The 22,226-nt window shown below is 39.5% G+C and overlaps 1 protein-coding gene across 3 annotated transcripts in view; it reads right to left on the bottom strand.

Moving 5' to 3' along the window:
- Positions 1-22,226, bottom strand: part of FTO (FTO alpha-ketoglutarate dependent dioxygenase) — a 329,085-nt gene that overhangs the window by 264,882 nt on the left and 41,977 nt on the right. For all 3 annotated transcript variants that reach the window (XM_034788562.1, XM_034788563.1, XM_034788561.1), the window contains exon 2: positions 2,129-2,206. In XM_034788562.1, coding sequence (XP_034644453.1) covers positions 2,129-2,206 — 78 coding nt within the window. The remainder of the gene's footprint in view (positions 1-2,128; positions 2,207-22,226) is intronic.

Here is a 22,226-nt window from a genome sequence, read left to right as displayed (position 1 = left end):
GCGGAACTTTGTGACATCCACAGCAGCTATTTAAGTAAGAATTTAAAATTCATATCATGGTTATTAAATGAAAGGTGTTTGTGATGTTTATTGTTACCACATATATGTGCAAATGCACATGCATGCACACACAAACTAAACAGGAGGCATATTTTATGTACATACATTGCAAACTTACTCAGTATAATCCTTCCAAGGCTATAACAGTTCAGTTGTTATCTCACCTTCTGGCAATCAGTTCTACCCATGTTCATTTGGTGCTTGATCGAACGCCCACTGATGTCAATGGGAGACTTCCAGTTGACTTCAATAGGCTTTGTGTAAGATCCTTGATCTTTTCAATAGCACTAATTACTTTAATTTGGTCTAATTTGACTGCTTATCTTCTTCCCAAAGCCCTTCCACCTGTATGGATGCTGTGAGACTCCAAGTGGCAGCCTCAGCTCAACCATGTCTTTCCCGGTCACCTCTGCAGGGAAGGGCTAGGGAAGTGTGGAGGACACACAGCTAGGCTCAATCTATCAGGCCCAGACGCTGGTATAAAAGGAAATGGAAACAGACAGTTGGGGATGTAACAGGATCAAGGAAGGAGAAAATGGTGATTGGCTCGGACCCTAAAAGGGGCAAGAACTTTCACTGAATGTTGATGAAACCCTGGAAAATCTGTTTGCTGTTTTGGTTTGGTTTGGGAGAAGGACGCTAACAAGAAAAGTGCTCCATAATAGTGCTTTTCTTGTTGGTAGCGAGTTTGTCCACCATGTGTTTTATTACTATTTATTATTTATATTACAGTAAAGGCTCCAATAGGATCTCTGTCCCATTGTGCTAGGCACTGTACAAATATGTAAAATAACAGACAAAGCCCCAAAGACCTCAAAACAGATGAGAAAAACAAAGGAGAGAAGAAAGGAAATATTATCATCCCTTTTTTACAGATGAAGAGTAAGGCACAGAAAGATCAAGTGACTTGCCCAAGATCACAGAGGAAGTCTGTGAAACTGAGCCAGGAGTTGAACGCAGACCACCCTTTCTCTCTGCAATGTGGAAAGCTGCTGTCTTAAAATTCTTCTTGTCCATGAGCTCCTGCAAAAAAATACCCTCCCTTTCTGCAGCACAAGACCAAGGCTGTTTTTTTTGCTACTATATGCATCTTTGTGCCACATGTCAATACAAGAAAGTTGACACGGCTGTAATGTAGGAACTCTTGCTATAGTTGTTCAGGCTAAGTAAGAGATTCCTTTTTATGTCTTTCATCTTACTGAATGTGTTCCAACCTCGTTTGACTGAACTTACAATTCTTTCCACATGTTTTCTATTTGACCTGAGAAAGGTCCAAGATACACGTAGCAGTATTCTTCTAGCTCTTTAATGCTATGCCTCTGTATACTAATTTGGTTTAGTTATGTGACTATTGGGCCTGTTTTAGCTTTCCTTAAATTTCATTTGAGGCATGCATTCTGGCTTTTGTAGTTCAGGTTCTATGCCAGGTTTTAACCATTGTGTATTGTTTGTGACTAGAATTATAAGCATAATTAAGCCACATATTCTAAATCTCATTTTTAAAGACTCTTCATCTCTGCCAAATCCAGTCTACAGAACATGTTCTCTATATGACTTAAGTCATGAAGACCTCTGAAAGAACAGTGACTCTTGGTGCTCTTTTTACTCCAGTCAAGCATGAGATATTGCAAATCAACATCATACAATTCACTTGACCACAAATTACAAGAAAACACAAAAACAGAAAGTTCTTTATATGTTATGTGAGTTTTTACTTTAAACAAAGATTAAAAAGGAGACTTTTAGAGCTACCATTTACAAGTGTGAACTAAAGATCAAATGATAAAATCCTGGTCCTGTTGAAGTCAATGGCAAAACTCCCATTGACTTCAGAAGGATTTCACACCAAGGTTCCTGATTCTGCTCTGTCCTGAGTGCTGAAGAATCTCACCCTTCACTTCATACACCAAGATGCCACCTATGTCAGTCCTCAGAAAATAATTAGAAGAAGTGACATTTTAGTCTTGTCAGCTCTAATAGTGCACCAGTAAATAAAGATTGGTTTGCTGTTTGATAAGAATGCCCAATCAAGTTTACTATAAATAAGGTTAAAAATAAGATACAATACCAGTTGGTGGAATTCGGCATCTCTAGGTGTCAGATATGGAAGCCAACTCTCTCCAAGTTCTTCAAGAAGCTTTTGTTTCTGTTTAAACAAAAACAAAACAAAAAAAGTTATGACATGAAATTAGTCAAAGAAGCCAGCAGCAGTTAAATAATAAACTAGTTGCATCAGGAATATAAAAAGTATAGAAAGTTAGTATTGTTTCACTAGCCAAAATTTAAGAAAACACATCTTAAATAAACAAGGAGAAGTAGATGCAACCTCATCTTAATTGAGTTTCCCCAATTTCAGTTGAGTAGTTTCAGAGGATTAAATACAGTACTTTTTGGTATCCTCAGTTCTTCCTTAGGAGAATCTCCCTTACTATACTAAAAAAGTACACTCATTCTTAAAGGTTCTGCAGAACTTTGCCTGGTTTAAATGCTGAATCTTGTTTATTTCTTTGCTTTTCTTTGTTTTCTGCTTCAAATTCTGGGTTTAATGGATGTAAACCCTCGTGTACCCCAGGCTGTGGTTTAATAACAAACTCTAAACAATCATGAATTTTGTTTTCATATAGTGTCTGTTCGTTCCCGCCAATCAGAAAAGAAAAGGAAACTTCGTCCTCTTTACCTCGGTCTCCAATCCAATCTTCCAACTTGACTTCATGTGGACCAGGAAATCTGCCTGCCCAAGGAAATAGCTTCATATCACAGTTGTGGCTCATAGTCACCTACCACCTGACTGTAAAAAGAAGAGCTTCCCCCTCCTTTTCCTTCTCATGTTTTTTCTTTCATCTTTGTTTTTTCTGAGTGGCTGGGACAATTAATTTGACAGAACTAACAGCTTTCTGAATAAAATGAGAATGTTTTGGTTGTAATCTACTTAATATTTCTATCATTTAAGAAAATGATTGAGAAAAGCAGGTTTGTAACCTGTAATTTTCCTCCATGTATGTCTTAATAAAATAGATAGCTGACACTGTGTGTGTTTATTATGGAGTTAACACCATAGACCATGAAAGAGAGAGAGTTTCGCACTAGCCATAGAGTTTCTGAAGCAATAATTTTTAAATCATGACAGGCCAATGTACATTCCATCCCATCAGTCAAATTCCATCTTTGCCTGAACCGGATATAAGAGGAGAATATTGAGAAAGTGTAAGATTCTGCTCAACATTCCTGGTCAATATTTCCTTTGCCTCTCCTAGTGCATCTCATCTGTCACTCTCTTTTACCTTTTAAGGACTGTATCTTGTGCAGTACTGAGCATATCACTGCTCATTAACAAATAATTAATAAAAATTATATTGATACTAACAGCAGTTAGATATGCCACAAGAGGCGAAAAGTTAGCCTTAACATTTGAATACAAGGGGCTTCAAATTCTTAATATATTTCTTCTTTAAATATTTTCCACCATATAAACACAACTATGAGAAATATTTATTTTTTTTGCATATTAAAAATGTTCATGTGATACAAGAAAAAAGTATGTGTATGAAATCAGAAATGTAATACATTTTATAACAATGTTAAAACTGAAACAAATCAAAAAGCTCACATCAAATTAAAAAAAATCAAAATTAGTAGTTACACTTTCTAATTCTCCTAGTCCATTCCTCAGCCACTGAAAGGTTATTCCCTACACCCCTACAGTTCTTTCTCTCGTCTTAATCTGGCTTTTACTACTTCCCGCTTAGAATATTTCACAGGTACAACGTTATTTGTCAAGAAGATTTTCTTGATATTCACTAAATTTCCCTTTTTATAATCACATCCCATTGCTCCTGGTTAATGTGTCCCATGTGCTATCCTAAACTGATCCTCCCCATCCTGGTATTTGCATCTGAGAAAAATGAAAATATTACACGGACCAATCTCTGATCTTATAATAAAAACAGAGACAAAACAAGCTAAACTATTAAGAACACAAATGCAATGCTAGGGTATAAAAGACAAAATATAAATTTTCATTATTGTTGTCCTGAGGTTATAGCATAAGGCAAATAAAGAGTATGCTTCACTTGTGGAGGGGAACACTGAAGTATTATGGCTATCAGGTTGGTCAGACAGTCTGAACCAAAAGCAGGTAGCACAGACTAATAACATCACCACTCACTGACTGACATTCACTGATCCTAACTAGACTGACAAGAACAGCACTGACATTTACAAACTAGAAATGTACTCTGATCTCTCAGTCTATAGTTTTCTTTGGGGACACTTTATAAACTGACAATGAGTCATTGGTGAAACCAAGCAGAATGTAACTTTAGATTAAGTTGGCAAACATGTTAGTGTGCAGCATATTCCCAAACAGTCATTCTTTAATGTTACAAAAAACATTGTATGACTTATGTTAACATTATTTATTACACTGAAAACAGAAGGCTGCCTTTGCTGACTTTGAAACATACACTTATAACTCTTTTCTTGTTTGTACAATAAAAGTATATTAAACTAAACAAAAATCAGAACGCAAGGCTAGCAGACAGAGGAGGAGAAACACCTCTGACAATTTTTTTGTCAAATGCCAAGCTCTTGGCAAAAGCACACAACATTAAAATGCACTCTTGAGTGTGGGTAGTACTAGCTCACATTTGATTGTCAGATCTGGCTAAGTGCTGCTCCTCAGTTTGATGTACAGACAAATACACACAGCTGGGTGTTATAACACACTGCTCTTCTCATATACAAGAAGCTGTCTCATAGATGTCAAATACATCAAGCTACTCACAAATTCCTCCAAAATATATATATAAAAAAAGAGAAAAATCAAAGATCCAGCTATACCAGCTGGCTGTAGACGAAGTATAAGGAGTGTGTCACATAAGTGGTGTATTTACAGCAACTTCAGCAGGTGCAGAAAAGGTGGAAAGATCTTTTTAAAATGTAACATTATCCATTACTAAGTAGCTTAAAGAGACATTTTTTCTACATCTGAGGCCTTAAAATTCTTTGTAATTAACAAGACCTTAGAAACAGAATATTGATATCTGGTTTCAAATAAAATCTCTGCTTGTTTCTTCCAATTGGCTTTTATACTGAGACTGTCTGTTGACATGTGGGGATTAGGTCTTGCTTAGATGCATCATCATCATGTACTTGCACTGCTCTGGAAATCTATATACGCCTGCTCCTCTGTCTTCTGAGATAGAAGTGGATCTCTGTGTAAATACATTTCATGGATTGCTATGACTGTTAAGAGACATTATTTAGGTGTGGAGCTGAGTACAGAACTGGAAGCCAGGAACACCTGCATTATAAATCCAACTCTAACATTTGTAATAAACTGGCATTATGTACACGTGTGTTCTTAGTGACTGGCTCATAGTGAGGATAAGGAAAGTACTACCACCAGTTAAGCGAGCTCTCTGTTAGCTTCAATGATAGAGGATTGTGTTTTTGCAACTTTCTCCATGCAATTTTTGTATGTCTATATCCCTTTACTAACAATGAGTTAATGTACCAGTAGCCGTTGCTAAGATCCACAATGAGATGTGGAATCCATCTCCATAACTACACGCCTATTTGTTGACAGCAGGAACAGTAACTGGTGCAGAGAAATGCCCTGTCTGTTACATAATCAGGGAGTGTAATGAAGGTGCAGCAAAAGTACACTGCCTGACTCTACATTCTGAAATATTATATGCCTGGTTAACTGTTTACCAATTAAGCAGTTCAAGGGGGAACACTTAGTGACATTCTCCAGCCAGGCAGCATGGCTGTACAAAAATTATCTGCCTAATGTATCATCATGCAGGGCATCAATACCATTTCCAAATAGATTTCCTTTCCTCTTACTTGTAAAACTACACAACACATAAGAACCCTATTCAGTGTATGTGCTGTGAAAACTAAGCACGGCCTAGTTTTTCAAATGAAAATTCCCCATCTGTGCAAACACCATCATACAGGAAAGCCAGAAGATTGTAAAGTACCTCCAAGTTACAGACCAAGACCTTGGTTTGAACCCATACTGTAGATCATAATTAGACATATGATGTTACAAGAATTTCTAAACCATAAAATATCTTTCATTTCTAAAGAAGCACAAGTTAAATTTTGCAATGTAGCATATGATGTATGTATCATTCATTGAAAAGATGATATTTTTCTCACACAAATCGTCTTAATGACATCAAGGCAAGCAAGATTTGCCTCTTAATGGGGAATTTAAATTTGGATTAGGGTGTTCTAAAATAATTAGGAGAAAAGACCCATGCCGCATCATTAAGGCTCTCTCTTCTGTCACTCTCAAATGCAATTTTAAAGGTGCCTATCATCTTTGTATCTAAGCGCCGAGTACAACAGGTATCTCCACTTTTGAAACAAGTTAAACAACAGAAGTGAAATACTTGGCTATTACAAATAATGAACATTAAATTGTTACCATGCCCTTGTAGAAATGACAGCTATCAAATTTGTTGACAGTTACAAGAGGATGATATACAAGCACAGAAATGGGTGGGCACTACTTGAAACAGGATTAATATGACCAAACTGAATGACCCAAACTAACTCCAAAGAGTGATCAATTTACAAAAACCACACGAAAATCTGGTCGGTGAGTTAAAGATAGCCCTGGGCATTCTGCTGCCATGCATTTCTCACATATGCAGGATGTTACTAGAGAAAAAAAGATCAGTTTCACTACACCAAGTAATCTCTCTGGACATGAAGCAAGACCAAATACACATGTAATAAGTCAGCCATACACTTCCAAAATATAGTCTACAAATAACTACTCCTTCTAAATGTTAAGAACTATTGATTTATAGCGATGTACCAACCTTTTACCTTAATGAGTCACACAGCCAAAATCCCATATAACATTTTGAAAATACAGGAGATGAAGTTTAAACAAACTAAGGGCTTGTCTTAGGGTGACCAGATGTCCCGATTTTATAGGGACAGTCCCGATATTTGGGGCTTTTCCTTACATGGGTGCCTATTACCCCCCACCCTCTGTCCCGATTTTTCACACTTGATATCTGGTCACCCTAGCTTGTCTACACTCACCGGAGGATCGACACTGCAGCAATCGATGCATCAGCAGTCAATTCAGTAAAGACCCATTGACACTGCATAGTGTGGACCCCGTGGTAAGTAGATCTAAGCTACATCAATTTGAGTTACACTATTCACATAACTCAAATTGCGTAGCTTAAATCGACTTTTTCCTTTAGTGTAGACAAGGCCTAAGATTCTGAGGCCTTATCTACACTATGCCTGAAAGTTGATCTAAGCTACACAATTTGAGTTATGTTAATAGCAGAACTCAAGTCGATGTAGCTTAGATCTACTTAATGCAGAGTCTACACTATGCAATGTCGACTGGAAACATTCTCCCGTCGACTCCCCGTACTCTTCTCAATCCGGTGGAGTACAGTAGTCAATGAGACAGTGATCGGCGGTCGATTTAGTGGGTCTTCACTAGACCCGCTAAATCGACCACCAGTACATTGATCGCCGCAGCGTCGATCCTCCAGTAAGTGTAGACAAGCCCTATAAAAGCATGAGCGAGAAAGTGGATTTTCCTTCCACCAATACCCTCCTCCCTGTTCTCTGAGCAGGATCTGCAAAGCAATGCACTCCTGGACTGAGAGATCACTCTCATCATATGAATCATTCAGGAAAGCGTTTGGATTTTTCTCTCTTTGATGTGCAGGTGACTTTTGAGAGAAATGGAGGCCTGAGATGAGTAAAGGGCCACTATTGGTCTTAAATTGGAGAATACACCAGTGCTAATACATCCAATACTGCAAGTAAAGGGGGAGACAGAAAACTGATTGAATGGGAAAAAAAGTCCCTGTTGATTCTGCTCAGAAAATTACAAAGGAATAACGGCAAAGGGAATAAGAGAAGACATCCACCCATCTGTACATAGGTGAGTAAAGTCAATGATAACTGTCTGCTTGGCAGTTGGCATCCTCTCTCTCAGATGCGCTAATTTAAGACTAGATAAAGGAAGGTGATTTACCACAGGCTGGCTGGGAGCACTGGCAGTACCAGAAGGCTCCTGCAAACATTGACTATGGCAACTGAGATATTACAGGTGAGGAGGTGAAAATGGACCCACTGAACAAGTACCAATGAAGCAAGCAGCTAATTCTTGGTCCTCTACTGAGAGGAAAGGGCTGTTTGCCTGGATGAACAGCAGGAGAAGCTGCTGCCCACAGAAAGTTATGCTCATCCTTCCACATCATTTAGAAAGGGAATTCTCATGATTTAAAAAAAAAAAAAAAAAAAAAAAATACCCCACTCTGAAATCCCCACATCAAACCCTTTCCTTCAGTCCAAGCACACACCTGCCTATTTTCAACTTATGATTGGCAGCATGCAGAATAAAGTAAAGATCTGTCACATCTTAGAAGAAAAAAGCATTTAGGCAGCTGTTACAAAAATAATGAAATGACCCAAGTACAATATTAATCCTATTGTCTCATATTCTTAACCGTTCATCATCCCATCATCCTGTTCCCTGTTATTTTCACATAAAATCTTGCATAAATCTTTGATGGTTTTTTTCATATATGCTGTATATCTCTGGGATATATACAGGGAATATATATATACAGGGAATAGGAGCCTCCTATACAATTAAACTATGAATAATTATAGAGTAAAAAATGGAGGTGTATGGATACCAACCCATAAACATAAGCTATTTATTTTCTGTACAGGTGATTAAAAGGTATTTTGAAATTGCATAAAGGGCCAGATCGTGGCCCATCCTGCATGTCAACACAAGGCAGCAAAAGGGGGTTTAAGACTAGATTGTTGCCACTTGCACACAGGGAGAATGGATGCTCAATAAAGCCTCTATGTCCCCACCTTTGCACAGGTGGGTGGAAAGTGGCAAGAGAGGACAGAGCCTGGACTCCAAACCTCAGCATTTGTAGCAGTATAATTATGGCAGTGCTTTGGGGAGCAGACACTGCGACACACACAGACCTGTTGCAAGGTACCACCTCCTTAGAGCATAGATGTAGGTGATATTGTGACTCCCCAAGTCACCATCTCACTCCTGGGTTGCTCCAGAAGCAGCGAAACAAATGCACTGCCTCTTACCAGGGGCAGAATCACAAACTGACTGCTTAGTCCAACGTTTATTTAATAAATATTTTGAAAGAAGCATTCCAGTTAGTTTAATTTATCTAACAAGTGTCTCGGAAAGTTAACAAAGTCCCATTTTGTTATGAAAGTTTCTTGACATAGGTACTGATTATAATAATGAGCTTTGATTGTAATTTCATCCGTTCATGTTTAATGTCATTGAGGAGTGTGTACTTTAAGTTCTTTTAGTTTACTCTTTCAAATCTGTAACTATTGAAAATGTACTTGAGCTGACTTGTCTGATAGAAAGTAAATAATACTAATTGCAAAATAACAATTCTGCATATTCAGATTCTCCCATGCCTGCAATCTAATTTAATTTTCTGAATCACAATCTAACTCATGTTATAATGACCTTCAGTCCGTAATCTAACTGCCGCCTAAATTTTATTTGGATTATTCATTTTTTAAATGAAGAGATGAGATACTCCTAAACATATTCCCTCAGGATGTCACGACCTTAAAATAGGGAAAGACAGAGATAAGAGAGATGAGCATTTAATCCAGACAGAGTTTCTCACCTGAGGGCCTGAATCTCCCTTTTCCTTTGGCAGACGGGAACAGGCCAGTGTTGGATTGCAGCAGAAAGTGAAAATGGGAAAACACAACTGTAGGCATGTTCCCCATTCTGAGAGCCCACAGAAATCCCTTTGTGTGAATTCCACGCATTCTGAGATCATAATGAAGCAGTTAGAGGGGCAGCGAAACATGGCTGTATTAACTGCTCTCTGTGTGTTTTACTGGAATGCCCAGTTGAAAAAGGGCCATCGTGGCTCCGATCAGCACTGCTGACTGGGCCGTTAAAAGTCTGTTTGGCAGCACAGCAGGGCTAAGCCAGGCTCCCTTCCTGCCCTGGCTCCACATGGCTCCTGGGAACTGCGGCCAATGGGAGTGCGGGGGTAGTGCTTGCAGGCAAGGGCAGCGCATGGAGACTTCCTGGCTACCCCTGTGCCTAGGAGCCAGATGACATCATCGCTTCCAGTAGCCACCTCAGGTAAGCACCCCCTGCAGTCCCTCCTGCACACCAACTGCCTGCCCCAGCCCTGAGCCCCTTTCTGTATTCACAACCCCTCTGCCCCAGCCTGGAGCCCCCTCCTGCACCCCAAACCCCTCATCCCTGGCTCCACCCCAGAGGCCGTACCCCCAACAGAAGCCCTCACCTCCCCCGCTCCCCAATCCCCTGCCCCATCCTGGAGCCTCCTCTTGCACCCTGAACCCCTGATTTCTGGCCCCACCCCAGAGCCCGTACCCCTTGCCCCAGCCAGGTGAAAATGAGCAAGTGAGCGAGGGTGGGGAGAGCGAGAAACGGAGGGAAGGAATGAGTGGGGTGCAGGGCCTTGGGGAAAGGGTGGGGCAGGGGGCATTCAGTTTTCTACAATCAGTCAGAAACTTGGCAACCCTAGGTTTTACACTCCTCTGAGAAGAGAGCAGTGAATTAGGCTGCAGTTCAGCAAAACACTTAAGTATATCCTTAAGTCTCATTGACTTCAATGATGCCTTACTGAGGAGGAAGAAAGGGGAAAGGAACCGACAGAAGCAAAACTTCCATGGGAGATGCTAGCAGAAGGAGGTGGGGGCCTGTCATCAGCATGAAAGGGAAGTCCATCCCCAGAAATGGCATTGCTTAGACAGCCTTGTGTTTTGTTTTCCCATAGGTCATCAGAAATTGTGAGGTATGTAAGTTGTGTCCGAGGAGGCAAACACCTCTCCCCTGGAGAAGACAATGGCCTCAACTCCATGAAGCGAACTCCTCTGAGTTTTTGAATGTGTCTCTCCCACACTCACCTTTGGTGCTTCCCACTGGAGGGGAGCATTAGTCCCTTTTAAAGCTGCCATTGAATATGAATGTTCCCCCAGATTATATATAAAACCAGACTATGTTACCTAAACAATCTCACTGCTCAAATATTGTCAGGTTGGATGGATTTATAAAATGAAGATGGGATAGTTACAGGGTTACCATATGTCCGGCTTTTCCCGGACATGTCCGGCTTTTCGGCAATCAACCCCCCATCCGGGGGGAATTGCCAAAAAGCCGAACATGTCCGGGAAAATGCCGGCCAGGCACTTCCCCTCCCGTGGAGGCTCTGCTCCTCCACTGACTCCATTATAGCTGTTGTCCACTAATTATACACAAAACATAATATATGAGGTTATGAAACTACTTCTGGTTTCACAGTTTGATATCTCATTTGTAAAATTCAATCCAACCTCAAACTTGGCATAAAAGTTCTCAGATCTCGACCTTTGAAATTTGTTTTTATTCATTGGATTTAAAGTTATAGTTGTCAATAAAAAGATCTTATTAGTTTAAGAAGTTTGTTTTCACTCACGTAATATAAAATAAAGGTCTAATTTGCATAGAACATAGCGTGCACATTCAAAATCTTTGCAAAGGCCATGTTTACATTAGACACACTCTAGTTATCCTTCTGTGCTAATATACTCTCTTTACTCACGTGTGATCAACATTGGACCCAGTAATTATGAACCATTGTGTTAGCTGAAAAGCTTTCAGCTTTTACTGCGATTACTCTCAACAGATGGCTTACAAAAATCTGGCAAGTCTTAGCAATGCAAAACAATTAGTCTTAAGAATGATCCATACAGTAGATATATGAGCACATGGATTCCTTTAATCACTTACGCTGAAGACAGAAGCTGGATTAAAAAGTCAGAAGTCTTCAAAAACCCCTTTCCTTATTAAGATCTTATGAACTCCTATTCGTTTTGTTCCCCATATACATCACCCATGTGGCTTCATTTTTTTTAATTGCCTTGACCAACTCTTTCTGCAGTGTCCTCTTTCCTTTCCCATTTTCTCTAGAAATCCCACTTGGCTCTGTGCTTGGACTTCTTTCCTCCCTTTACAACTTCAGTATGGGTTTCCTCATCATCTTAAACAGCTTCAACTACCATCTGTATGTTTACTTTCCTACCAGTAAGCAACTTCTCTTCAAACAATCCCGAATCTTGGCGTGTACCTCAGACATTTCCTCTTGGATATGGATGTCTCACTGTCAACTTAGATATAACATGGACAGTCCTGAACTTCTAATCTTTTCTCCAAAGGCCTCCCTCATTCTCTGTATCTGCAGACAATACAACCCTCCTCTATCATTCAGGCCTGCAATCTGTAGGGCGGGGGCTGTTTTTTATTCCTTCCCTTCCTCCCACCTTTCATATGTAGGATGCCTCCAAATCTGGCTGCTTCTTCCTGAGTATCATTTCTAAAATCCAAACTATTCTTTGTGCCCACTAGCCCTGCTCATTAAATGTTTATTTTTACTGTAGGTGTACAAATAAAAATGTTTTGCAATTATTGGGCCTTATTTGCTTCTCACTTACATCAGTTTCAAACCATTGTAACTCTATTGTCTCCAACTGAGTCAATTTTTGTTGTAGTAGGTTAAATATAGATTTTTATAGATGAACACAGAGATGTCTAACAACTTACTTAAGTTCACACAATTAGTGACATAACTGGGAAAAGTGAATGTTCAAAAAGTGCAAGCAAAAATATTATTTGCCTTTCATTCCTCCTTTGGGGGCCTGATTCAAACCCCACTGAAGTTAATGCAAAGACTACCAATAGATCAGACCTTAGACAAACACATTCTTGGATCACAGTCTCTCTTGGGTTCATGGCTTAAAGTCTCATGTAACTTCATAGACAGTACAGTCACTGTTCCATTTGGGACAAGTTCAGTGTTCACTTGCAAGAAGCAGGTATTGTTTTCTTTTTATATTTACGGGATACTGACAAATTGAATTTTTTTTTTTAAATCTCAGTTTCTGATAAACAGCATTTTAAAAAATAAGTCCTGAAACTAGATTTTAAAATTCCTGAAAAAACAAAACAAAACAGCCTTTTTTGCTCTCCTGAATATGAGTCTTTTAGCACAGGAAAAACTGACTATAGCTGTGAAACTGACTATACCCAAAATACTATCCAATGAGCAAAGTAAGCAAACTAAAAATAAGATTTCTTCTTCTACCTTCGTTTTATAATATTATATGTAATTTGCAATTATAGTAGTTACAAAGACCTCAGGAAGAAGTGTGATTTTCAAGGTGACAGTGCTTCTTTAAACTGGTTGGTTGGTGTTACCTATTAAAACTTTATCGTAACTGAGATCATTCAAATGGTTCACTGAATCCAGTTCAGTCAGAAATGAATCTTTAGCAATAAAAAATGCATTCTAGAAATGTACTGTTGCAGTTTGTACTTTTCTATACAGTGCATGATCACAAAGAAAATTTCAGATAATTTCTTCTCTTTTCCATTTGATTCAAATGCAGCGTTATATTTTCAATTTTCTTTCATTATACTCAGATTTACCAACAGTTACACTGTCTGTGCTACCATTCTTCCTATAATCCAATCTGTCAAAAAATACTGGCAGACATCACACCACAAACTGCACTGTACTTAGCACAGTACAGCTCACCTTCCCTCCCCATATCATATGTCAAACAGGCTTTATAGGTTCTTAAGGCCAAGAACCACATGACTCCATCTAGACTAAAATTCATGATCTAGAGTTATCTAAAAAATACTTAATTGTTCATAACTTGTGTTCCCAAATTGCACTCCATTTCCGAATATTTTCTGGTTTATGTAATCATCGTACATTTTACTGTCCGAACAAACAAACCAGTCAGATTACGAAGTATATAGGACCTAATTAACTGACTGGGTCACGGAGGGAGGAAAATAAATAAATGTACAGACTATAGGAATGCAAACAAAAAATCTCAGTTCTAATACCAGTATTTATAACTGAGCAGCTGTCTAAAAACTGATATTCCTTCCTGCTAAGGTACTGTTTGGCTTTGCTTACCAAGTCCAACCTCTCTACCCCTTCTCATAAATCAACAGGCCCATATTCTGGTTCTCTCTCTCTCTCTCTCACACACACACACACACACACACCCCAGTCATGCATATGCACAACATACTTGACTGATGTAATTGAACTCAGAGTTAATTTATGCATTGAAACAGCTTAGCTATGTGTGAGAAATGTCTGCTATCAGTATCCCTTCTCAGAGGCCTGACTTGATATGTTAAGGGTCCTCTAATTGTTGTTTTAACCTAAGGGAACATTGTTCTTTTGCCAGTAGCTGTTAATGAAACGGGACTGGCAATCTTCTTGCCCAGTTGAGTGTTAGATTTGTCACACATGATTTAGCACTTTAAGTAATTATAATAGGAAGTTGAAATGATAAATCATTCAAACATGGCTTCTTTTTGCTGATAGAATGCCCCTGAGCCCCACCCCAGCAGACCCTATCAATAAACTGTTGGCATCACTGCAAGCACCTTGACAGCATCATCCATTTTTTCGTCCCTTTACTATTCAGCATCCTCCTTCAGCAGGTACAGACTGGTTACTGGATCAGCTCTACACTGATGGAAAGCAAGCAAACTTCTTGCTTTTGGAAAAATAATTACCTACCTTTACACAGATTCCAACATCTATTAATCGTTCTTCAGACTTGTATGTGTGCGTGTGAGAGAGGGCACACACGTTTGTTCAGGGTGGGAGGGCTTTTATATTTTTGGATGAACATGGCTTTTGTGAATTGTGAAGGATCTGAAAAGAGCAAAGACTAAGGACTATTTTTGCTTGGCTTTCTTCCCACCATTTCATTTAAAGACAATCAAACAGATGCTGAGAAACTAAATACAATATATACCACTTAACTAGGCAGAGCTTTATCATGATAGCTCCCAGGGAGCCACATTAGCTTAATGACAGTAAATGGAAATGGTTTCTACTTAATCCAGATAATTGTAGCAAAAATTCCTCCTAACAGACAATGCCAAAGAGTTAAGTAGTGTTTGACCAAGTGTTAAATATAGGTGTGAAATGCTAAGCGCCAGTCTTAACACAGAACATGCCAAGCAAAGATTTTAAAAAAGAAAGAGAGAGATCAAATAAAGATAAAATACCGTAATTATAATTCTTCCTCTCGTATTTTTATTCCACAAAGAGTTCTACTCCATTTTAAGTGGGAAACAGGATGGTGCTGTGGTTAAGACAGATGGTAGATAGCTAGTGGATCGGAGTTCTATTCCTGTCGCTGTCATACACTGGCTTTAGGCAAGTCACTTAACTTCTTTATGCCTCTGTTTTTCCTCATCTGTAAAATGCTGGGGGAGGGGGGAGTTCCCTAAGAAGACACTGTGAACCCTAATTCATTGGTGTTTGTAAAACACTTTGAAATCATTGGACTGAAGGTGCTAGAAATGGACAAAACATAATTATAATATAATATTATTTAGGTCTCTTCAACTGATCAAGCAGTTCACTTTTTTTTTTTTAAATGGATTCTTCTCTTCGAGCAAAATTATTTCTTAAAATGTATACACATGCCCAGTGGATGTTCTGATTTGCACCCAGACAGGAATAGGTGTAAATTCCAATATGCATGTAAGCATGTTGGCACAGGCAAAAAGCATACTTGGACTTCTTTAAAAAACCTAGTCTACAGCAGGAGAGCTGGCTAAGCAAAAAGCCAGGGTGTGCACGAAGTTCCCAATTAAGTGAATATATTAAAATTTTAATATTGATTTAGGCTTGCTAAAGGCTTAACACTCGACAACAGATGCTTTTTGGCATCACAATCTAATACAGAGGTTCTGAAACTTTTGTACTGGTGACCCCTTTCACACAGCAAGCCTCTGAGTGTGACTGCCGTCATAAATTTTAAAAAAACCACTTTTTTGTACATTTAACACCATTATAAATGCCGGAGGTGAAGCAGGGTTTGGGGTGGAGGCTGACAACTCACGACTTTCCATATAATAACCTCACGACCCCCAGTTTGAGAACCCCTTTTCTAATACAACAGCCACCATCTTGGCCGACACACTAGAACTAAAACCATGTGTTGCTTAGGGTTACCATATTTTGTGCCTCCTAATGGAGGACACTGCCGGGGGCCCTGGCCCCGCCCCCAGCCCCGCCCACGCCCCCCGCCCCAACTCCGCCCCCTCCCAAAGTCTCCGCCCCCTCCCCTGCTTGAAGCCTGAAGCAGGNCCTTCCATGAAAATGAAAAGCAAACCTTTGAGGAAAAACAGGAAGAATCTCTAAAAGGCCAAAAATTAGATTTTCATCCTAGAATGCAAATTCTTCAGAGCAGAGACCAACCTTTCCTATGTGTTTTTACATTGCCCACAAAATGGGGCCTTGATCCTGATAACTGACCTCTGGATACTTCTGCAATACAAATAAATGATAATGGTAAGTATTCTTACACTTTTTATCAAACTGTCTGTACTGGGCTAGCTTAATCATCACTTGAAAAGTTTTTTTCACTTACTTAATTGGCCTCTCAGAGTTGGTAAGACAACTCCCACCTGTTCATGCTCGCTGTATGTGTGTATATATATCTCCTCAATATATGTTCCATTCTATGCATCCGAAGAAGTGGGCTGTAGCCCACGAAAGTTTATGCTCTAATAAATTTGTTAGTCTCTAAGGTGCCACAAGTACTCCTGTTCTTTTTGCGGATACAGACTAACACAGCTGCTACTCTGAAAATGGTAATAATGAGTTTATTAAGTGATATACTGTTGCTGTAGCAGTCACTGTGGAAGCATGGGTGGAGGACTATAGCAGAAGCAGACGGGTATCTGGATTGTGGAGGACAGTGGAAAGAAAAATGCTTCTGGGTCACTGGGGGAGTGTAATCAACTGTGACTCCTACTAGATGCAGCACCTCCAGCCACTGGGAACAGGGGATGGGGAGACCATAGCCATGCCAGTGTGGAGTAACTAGCTCTGCTGACTAAACTAATATCCCGCTGCACTTTGCATTTAAGAAGGGCAAATACCAGGATTCTGCCCCCGGTGCTGTTTGTTGCTCTCTGTGCCCCCTCACCACTTTTCAGGCTCATACATGACCCACCAGAACTAGCCCAAAGTCTTTATCATAGGGTGTAGTCAGCTAACATCCATTATTGCAGAATTAGAACAAAGGTCCAGATTTAGGGAGATGCAACCAGTTTCTCTGCAGCCCCCAGAAAATATTGAGCACAGTTGAGAATCCAGGACGGTTTTTATTACTGATAACAGTAACAAAAGGATCTTAAGTCTAATATAAGTATATTTAAAAAACAAAACTGAAGATTTTTTTTAAATCATCTGAGACTTAAAATATTATTTAAAAGACCTTGCACTCAAAAATAAATGAAATAAAATGAGTCTAGGAAAGATCTACACATTTTAAAGGATCCCCGTTTGGTATGAAGGGTGGTTTTCAAAGTCCCCTGGATAACAAAGCTAAAGATAGTGTTAATGTAGAAACAGCAGGTGCTAAGTGCACATGCTTGTGCCCATACCATCAGCTAAAGGAGAGATCAATAAACAGCCAGAGCATTAAATTTCACATACTGTAACTGTCATGCCCATTACATAGTATTTGAACATCTTCACAGCATTACAAAATTGTTGGCTCTCAACATTTTCTCTCTGAGGTAAATTTGAAATATTTTCCATGGATTTCACTTGCCCAGTAGGGTTATAAAGCCAGGTGTCATAAATTTAGCAAAACATGTTGAACTTCACAGCTTTCCAGAGGCAGAACCCCTTGATAATTTATCTCATTTTTTATTTTATTTTTGGGGTTCGGCACTGACAGTTGAAATATTTATTATGTGTTATACTGAACATCTAAAAAACCAATGTATTATCATTTTATATTGGGCGTGGAGGAAGAGACACACTCTTAAAACGTTTGGGGCAGGCCTATGGTTCCACCTGCCCCAAACATCTTTTTGTGGTTCCACCTGCCCATCTAACACAAATACTCCACAATGTATAGCTAGCCTAGGATTTTGAGGGGCCTTGTGAGATGATACTATGCAACACACCCCAAAATTAACAGACTCATTTTACTTTAAGGGGGGGGGTGAATAGTGGGGAAACAGCCAGCATGTCTCATTAGCCTCTGCTTCAGAATTGGAGCCTAGCTCCTTACTCCCTTCAATACTTGTGATTAAATTGCCCTTGAAAAAAAGGACATTGCTTTTATTTTTTTTAAATGGAAATGTCTCTAAAATCAGAGGTGCCTTTGGCCCCAGACTTCACTGGTGGTGCGGGTCTCAAAAAAAGGCTTTGAATGGCAACTTGGCCACAAACTCATGACCATGGTTCCATAAAAAAAGGTCTTATGTAAAGTGTCGGCACCTTCTAAACAAATAGGACAATCAGTGCAAAGATTATGTATTTTCTAAACTAGTGTGCATATAACATCTTTTCATATGAATGCTTTTCAACGGCATACTAACTGATGGTTTGCAGGAAAAACAGGCTCTTGGCCTGATCAAAAACCCATTCAAGTTGATGGGAGCTTTTCCACTGATTTCAAAGGCCTTTGGATCAGGTTCTTGAGGCATAATTACAGAATTCATTTACAAATAAATCTATATAAAAAAAACCTATGTGAAAATGACATATGACTGGTGATGACACCATTCATGCAAGTGTGTGAAAGTATTTGACCAATCATTCACATACAGATTTATGTATATGTTACATGCATAGGAAAATGCTAAGTTTTATAAGCATCACAATACAAGTATTTTTCCACATAGGATATGCATTATATATTAGGTCTCAAATATCACATTGTGCCATATGACAGGACATAGAGTCCCGTGCACATCTACAATAAATACTTCCCAATATATTTATAATAAAAGCCACTTTTATATTAGTTAATCTGTTCTTCTAAGTGTGAGATATATAAAACATATGTTATTTAGAATGGATATCAATTATATGTATATTTCTTCCATGTGGGCAGAAACAGTCATATTGATAACATATATCAAATGCAACAGAGGGTCCTGTGGCACCTTTANTAGTTAATCTGTTCTTCTAAGTGTGAGATATATAAAACATATGTTATTTAGAATGGATATCAATTATATGTATATTTCTTCCATGTGGGCAGAAACAGTCATATTGATAACATATATCAAATGCAACAGAGGGTCCTGTGGCACCTTTAAGACTAACAGATTTCTGTTAGTCTTAAAGGTGCCACAGGACCCTCTGTTGCTTTTTACAGATTCAGACTAACATGGCTACCCCTCTGATATATCAAATGCTATCACTATGTTAAGGCAAGAGAAGTAACTTTCCAGTCCTCTGTTCTGAAGGCAGGTACTGAACTCTATCTATTCCTCATGGTCTGGTGCTATCTATCTGCAATCAGTAAACAGATAGATAGTACTTACTGGCTTTTAGAGCACTGCATCTGTTCCCTCCCTCCCCTCCCCCCAACTCAGGAAGGCTTCTAGTTTAGCACATACACTGTCACCTGAAGAACCACATTCCACCACTGCCACTCTGCTGGGCTTTCGCAGGTAAACACGTACTTGTATATTTTTTTGGTTTGTAAAAAGAGAAGCAGCATGATCTGGAGGAATGAGTGCAACAAAGAATGTCAGGAAGTCTGGAGTTCTGATCTAGGCTCTGCAACTGACTTATTGTACCACCCTGGGCAACTCATTTTTCCTGTTTGCCCATCTGTAAAATGGTGATGATGGTGCTTACCTACAATACCTAACTCAGAAGAGAGTTGTGAGATTCATGTTCATATACTGCTTAGAACATACACTGCACTATTTTAATGCTAAATATAACTTATTGTGATTGGAAATAATTATTTAATTTCCCTCTATGAGCCTGGATGGTTTGAGATCCTAAAACACCATCATTTGCTTTATAGTGCACTGAGAGGCAAAATACAATAGAGCATTGAACTATTAGGAAAGAGATATATCTGTTAAGATATTTGCTGTGTGCCAAACCAAGACATTCCATAATACAAAGGAATCACTCTTTAACAACTTGCTTAAGAATACATCCGTTGCACAACAAAGTTAGGCATTATTGCTTCTTAAAAGAATGCTGTTTTATTAATCACAATAAAACACCCTAGACACCTGGGAAGAAAAATTAAACATTTAACTCCCCATTTTCTATTTTATTATTTGAATGTTTAGGGGCCTATAGGCAAGGGACAACAAACTAATCAAACCCACATTCCCTCCCAGCTAGGATTTCACAGAAATGCTGATTTGGTTCCTTCCATCCCTCAGCAGTAGAAATGCAGTAGAGGTAGGCGGGATGGCCACTGAAGGGCAGAAATCAGAGGGAGATGTGAAAAGCCATTTTCAGAGAGATCCCTGGCCAGATGCACAGAGAAACTCCTCCATGATCTTACCTCCCTCACTGCACCCAAGCCCCATCAGTGGTAACATGACAGACTTAAATACCGATAGTCCTTTTACCATTAATGCAAAGGTCATATCTGTACTTTGTGCATAAGGGGTCACACAACATGAAAGGGAGGTAACAAGGCTCTGACCAGCATTTTTACCATACTTTCAGTACACCTCTACCCCGATATAACGCTGTCCTCAGGAGCCAAAAAAATCTTACCGCGTCATAGGTGAAACCGCGTTATATTGAACTTGCTTTGATACACAGGAGGGCGCAGCCCCGCCTCCCCCAAGAGAGCGCTGCTTTACCGTGTTATATCCGAATTCGTGTTATATCAGGTTGCATTATATCGGGATAGAGGTGTACTTATCTACATATACAGAAATTCCATCCTCCAGATGGGGAAACATGCTTAAGCCAACTGGCCCCGACTCTTCTCTTCTCCTTCCCACTCTCAGAAATGCTGTGTGGAGTTTCTGCAGATGACAAAGTGACAGGTTGACAGAGAAGGGATAGTTCCATCTTTTCCCTCCACACTTTGTCCGATTTCACCAGGTTTTGCTCACTATTTTGGAGCAAACTAAATTTTGTACTACTGTATATTTTAACTGACTGTCAAATTTAACAAACAAACACCAGGAAACAGCACTGGCTCACTCAAGTGTAGTTGAGAGCCATACTCCGAACAAAGTGAAAGCAGGGCAGCCACAGACACAAAAATGTGTCAAAGGATGACAAGAAAACAGTATTTCCCAGCCAGCTGCTCAGTACTTCATGACGTATGCTTGACCAGCAAAAGCACTGTGCCCATCAGCCTGCAGTACCTGTTTCCCCTTCACCTTATTGGATCATTAGGACCAGAGCACTTAGCAATCCTACCACAGGCTCATCACTGCTTTCTCCCAGCCCTTAGCTGTGTCCCTTTAGGACTGACCCCAGAAAGAGGTTTACATGGCCTCACGTGCAGAAGCAGGACAAGTTACACACTGAATATCTGAGTCTTTACCTTTTCCTGGTTTAATTTTAATATCACAAAGATGTGTCAAATCGTGAAGTAAGTTTATATAATCAACTTGCAATAGGAAAAACTAAAATAACTTGTTTAAAGAAAAAAAGGCAACATGTTTCAACAGGATGCCAGACTTTACTATGCAGCATGGAGCTGCAAGGCTCCTTTGTTGTTGAGTTATCCTGATATCTGTTGCTTGAATTCTTCATGAAGATGCAGTGTAATTACTGCTGAGTCCTACTAGCAGGTGGAACTTGTTAGCGCCACTCAGGATATCAGTGGGGTTGGAGTATATGTCTGGACAGAGAAGTCCTGTACGGAAATCTTAGCAACAACTAAGCTTAGGGACAAAACTTAGGCAGAGCTCTATACACCTCTACCTCGATATAACGCTGTCCTCAGGAGCCAAAAAATCTTACCGCGTTATAGGTGAAACCGTGTTATATCCTCCCGGAGCGTCATGTCTGAATTTGTGTTATATCGGGTCACGTTATATTGGGGTAGAGGTGTATTTGGTGGTGGCTGTTTGAGTTTCTACTAAAGCCAAACCCCACAGAGGCATTAAGTCTAGGGTATATATGGAGTGTTTAAACTTCTTGTCATCACTTTTCAAAGCTCTACATAATTCTGGCTCTCCCTACTTATTTTCCATTGTCAAGCTTTGTGGTGTCCTCCCCTCCACTCTGCTAGTGCTCCCACTTTCATCCACCCTTCTGTCAGATTCTCTCTCAGTCTCTTCCTGCTCA

Source organism: Trachemys scripta, chromosome 13 (genome assembly GCF_013100865.1).
Source record: "Trachemys scripta elegans isolate TJP31775 chromosome 13, CAS_Tse_1.0, whole genome shotgun sequence".
NCBI classification, from domain to species: Eukaryota; Metazoa; Chordata; order Testudines; family Emydidae; genus Trachemys; species Trachemys scripta.
This window is presented reverse-complemented; position numbering and strand designations above follow the sequence as displayed.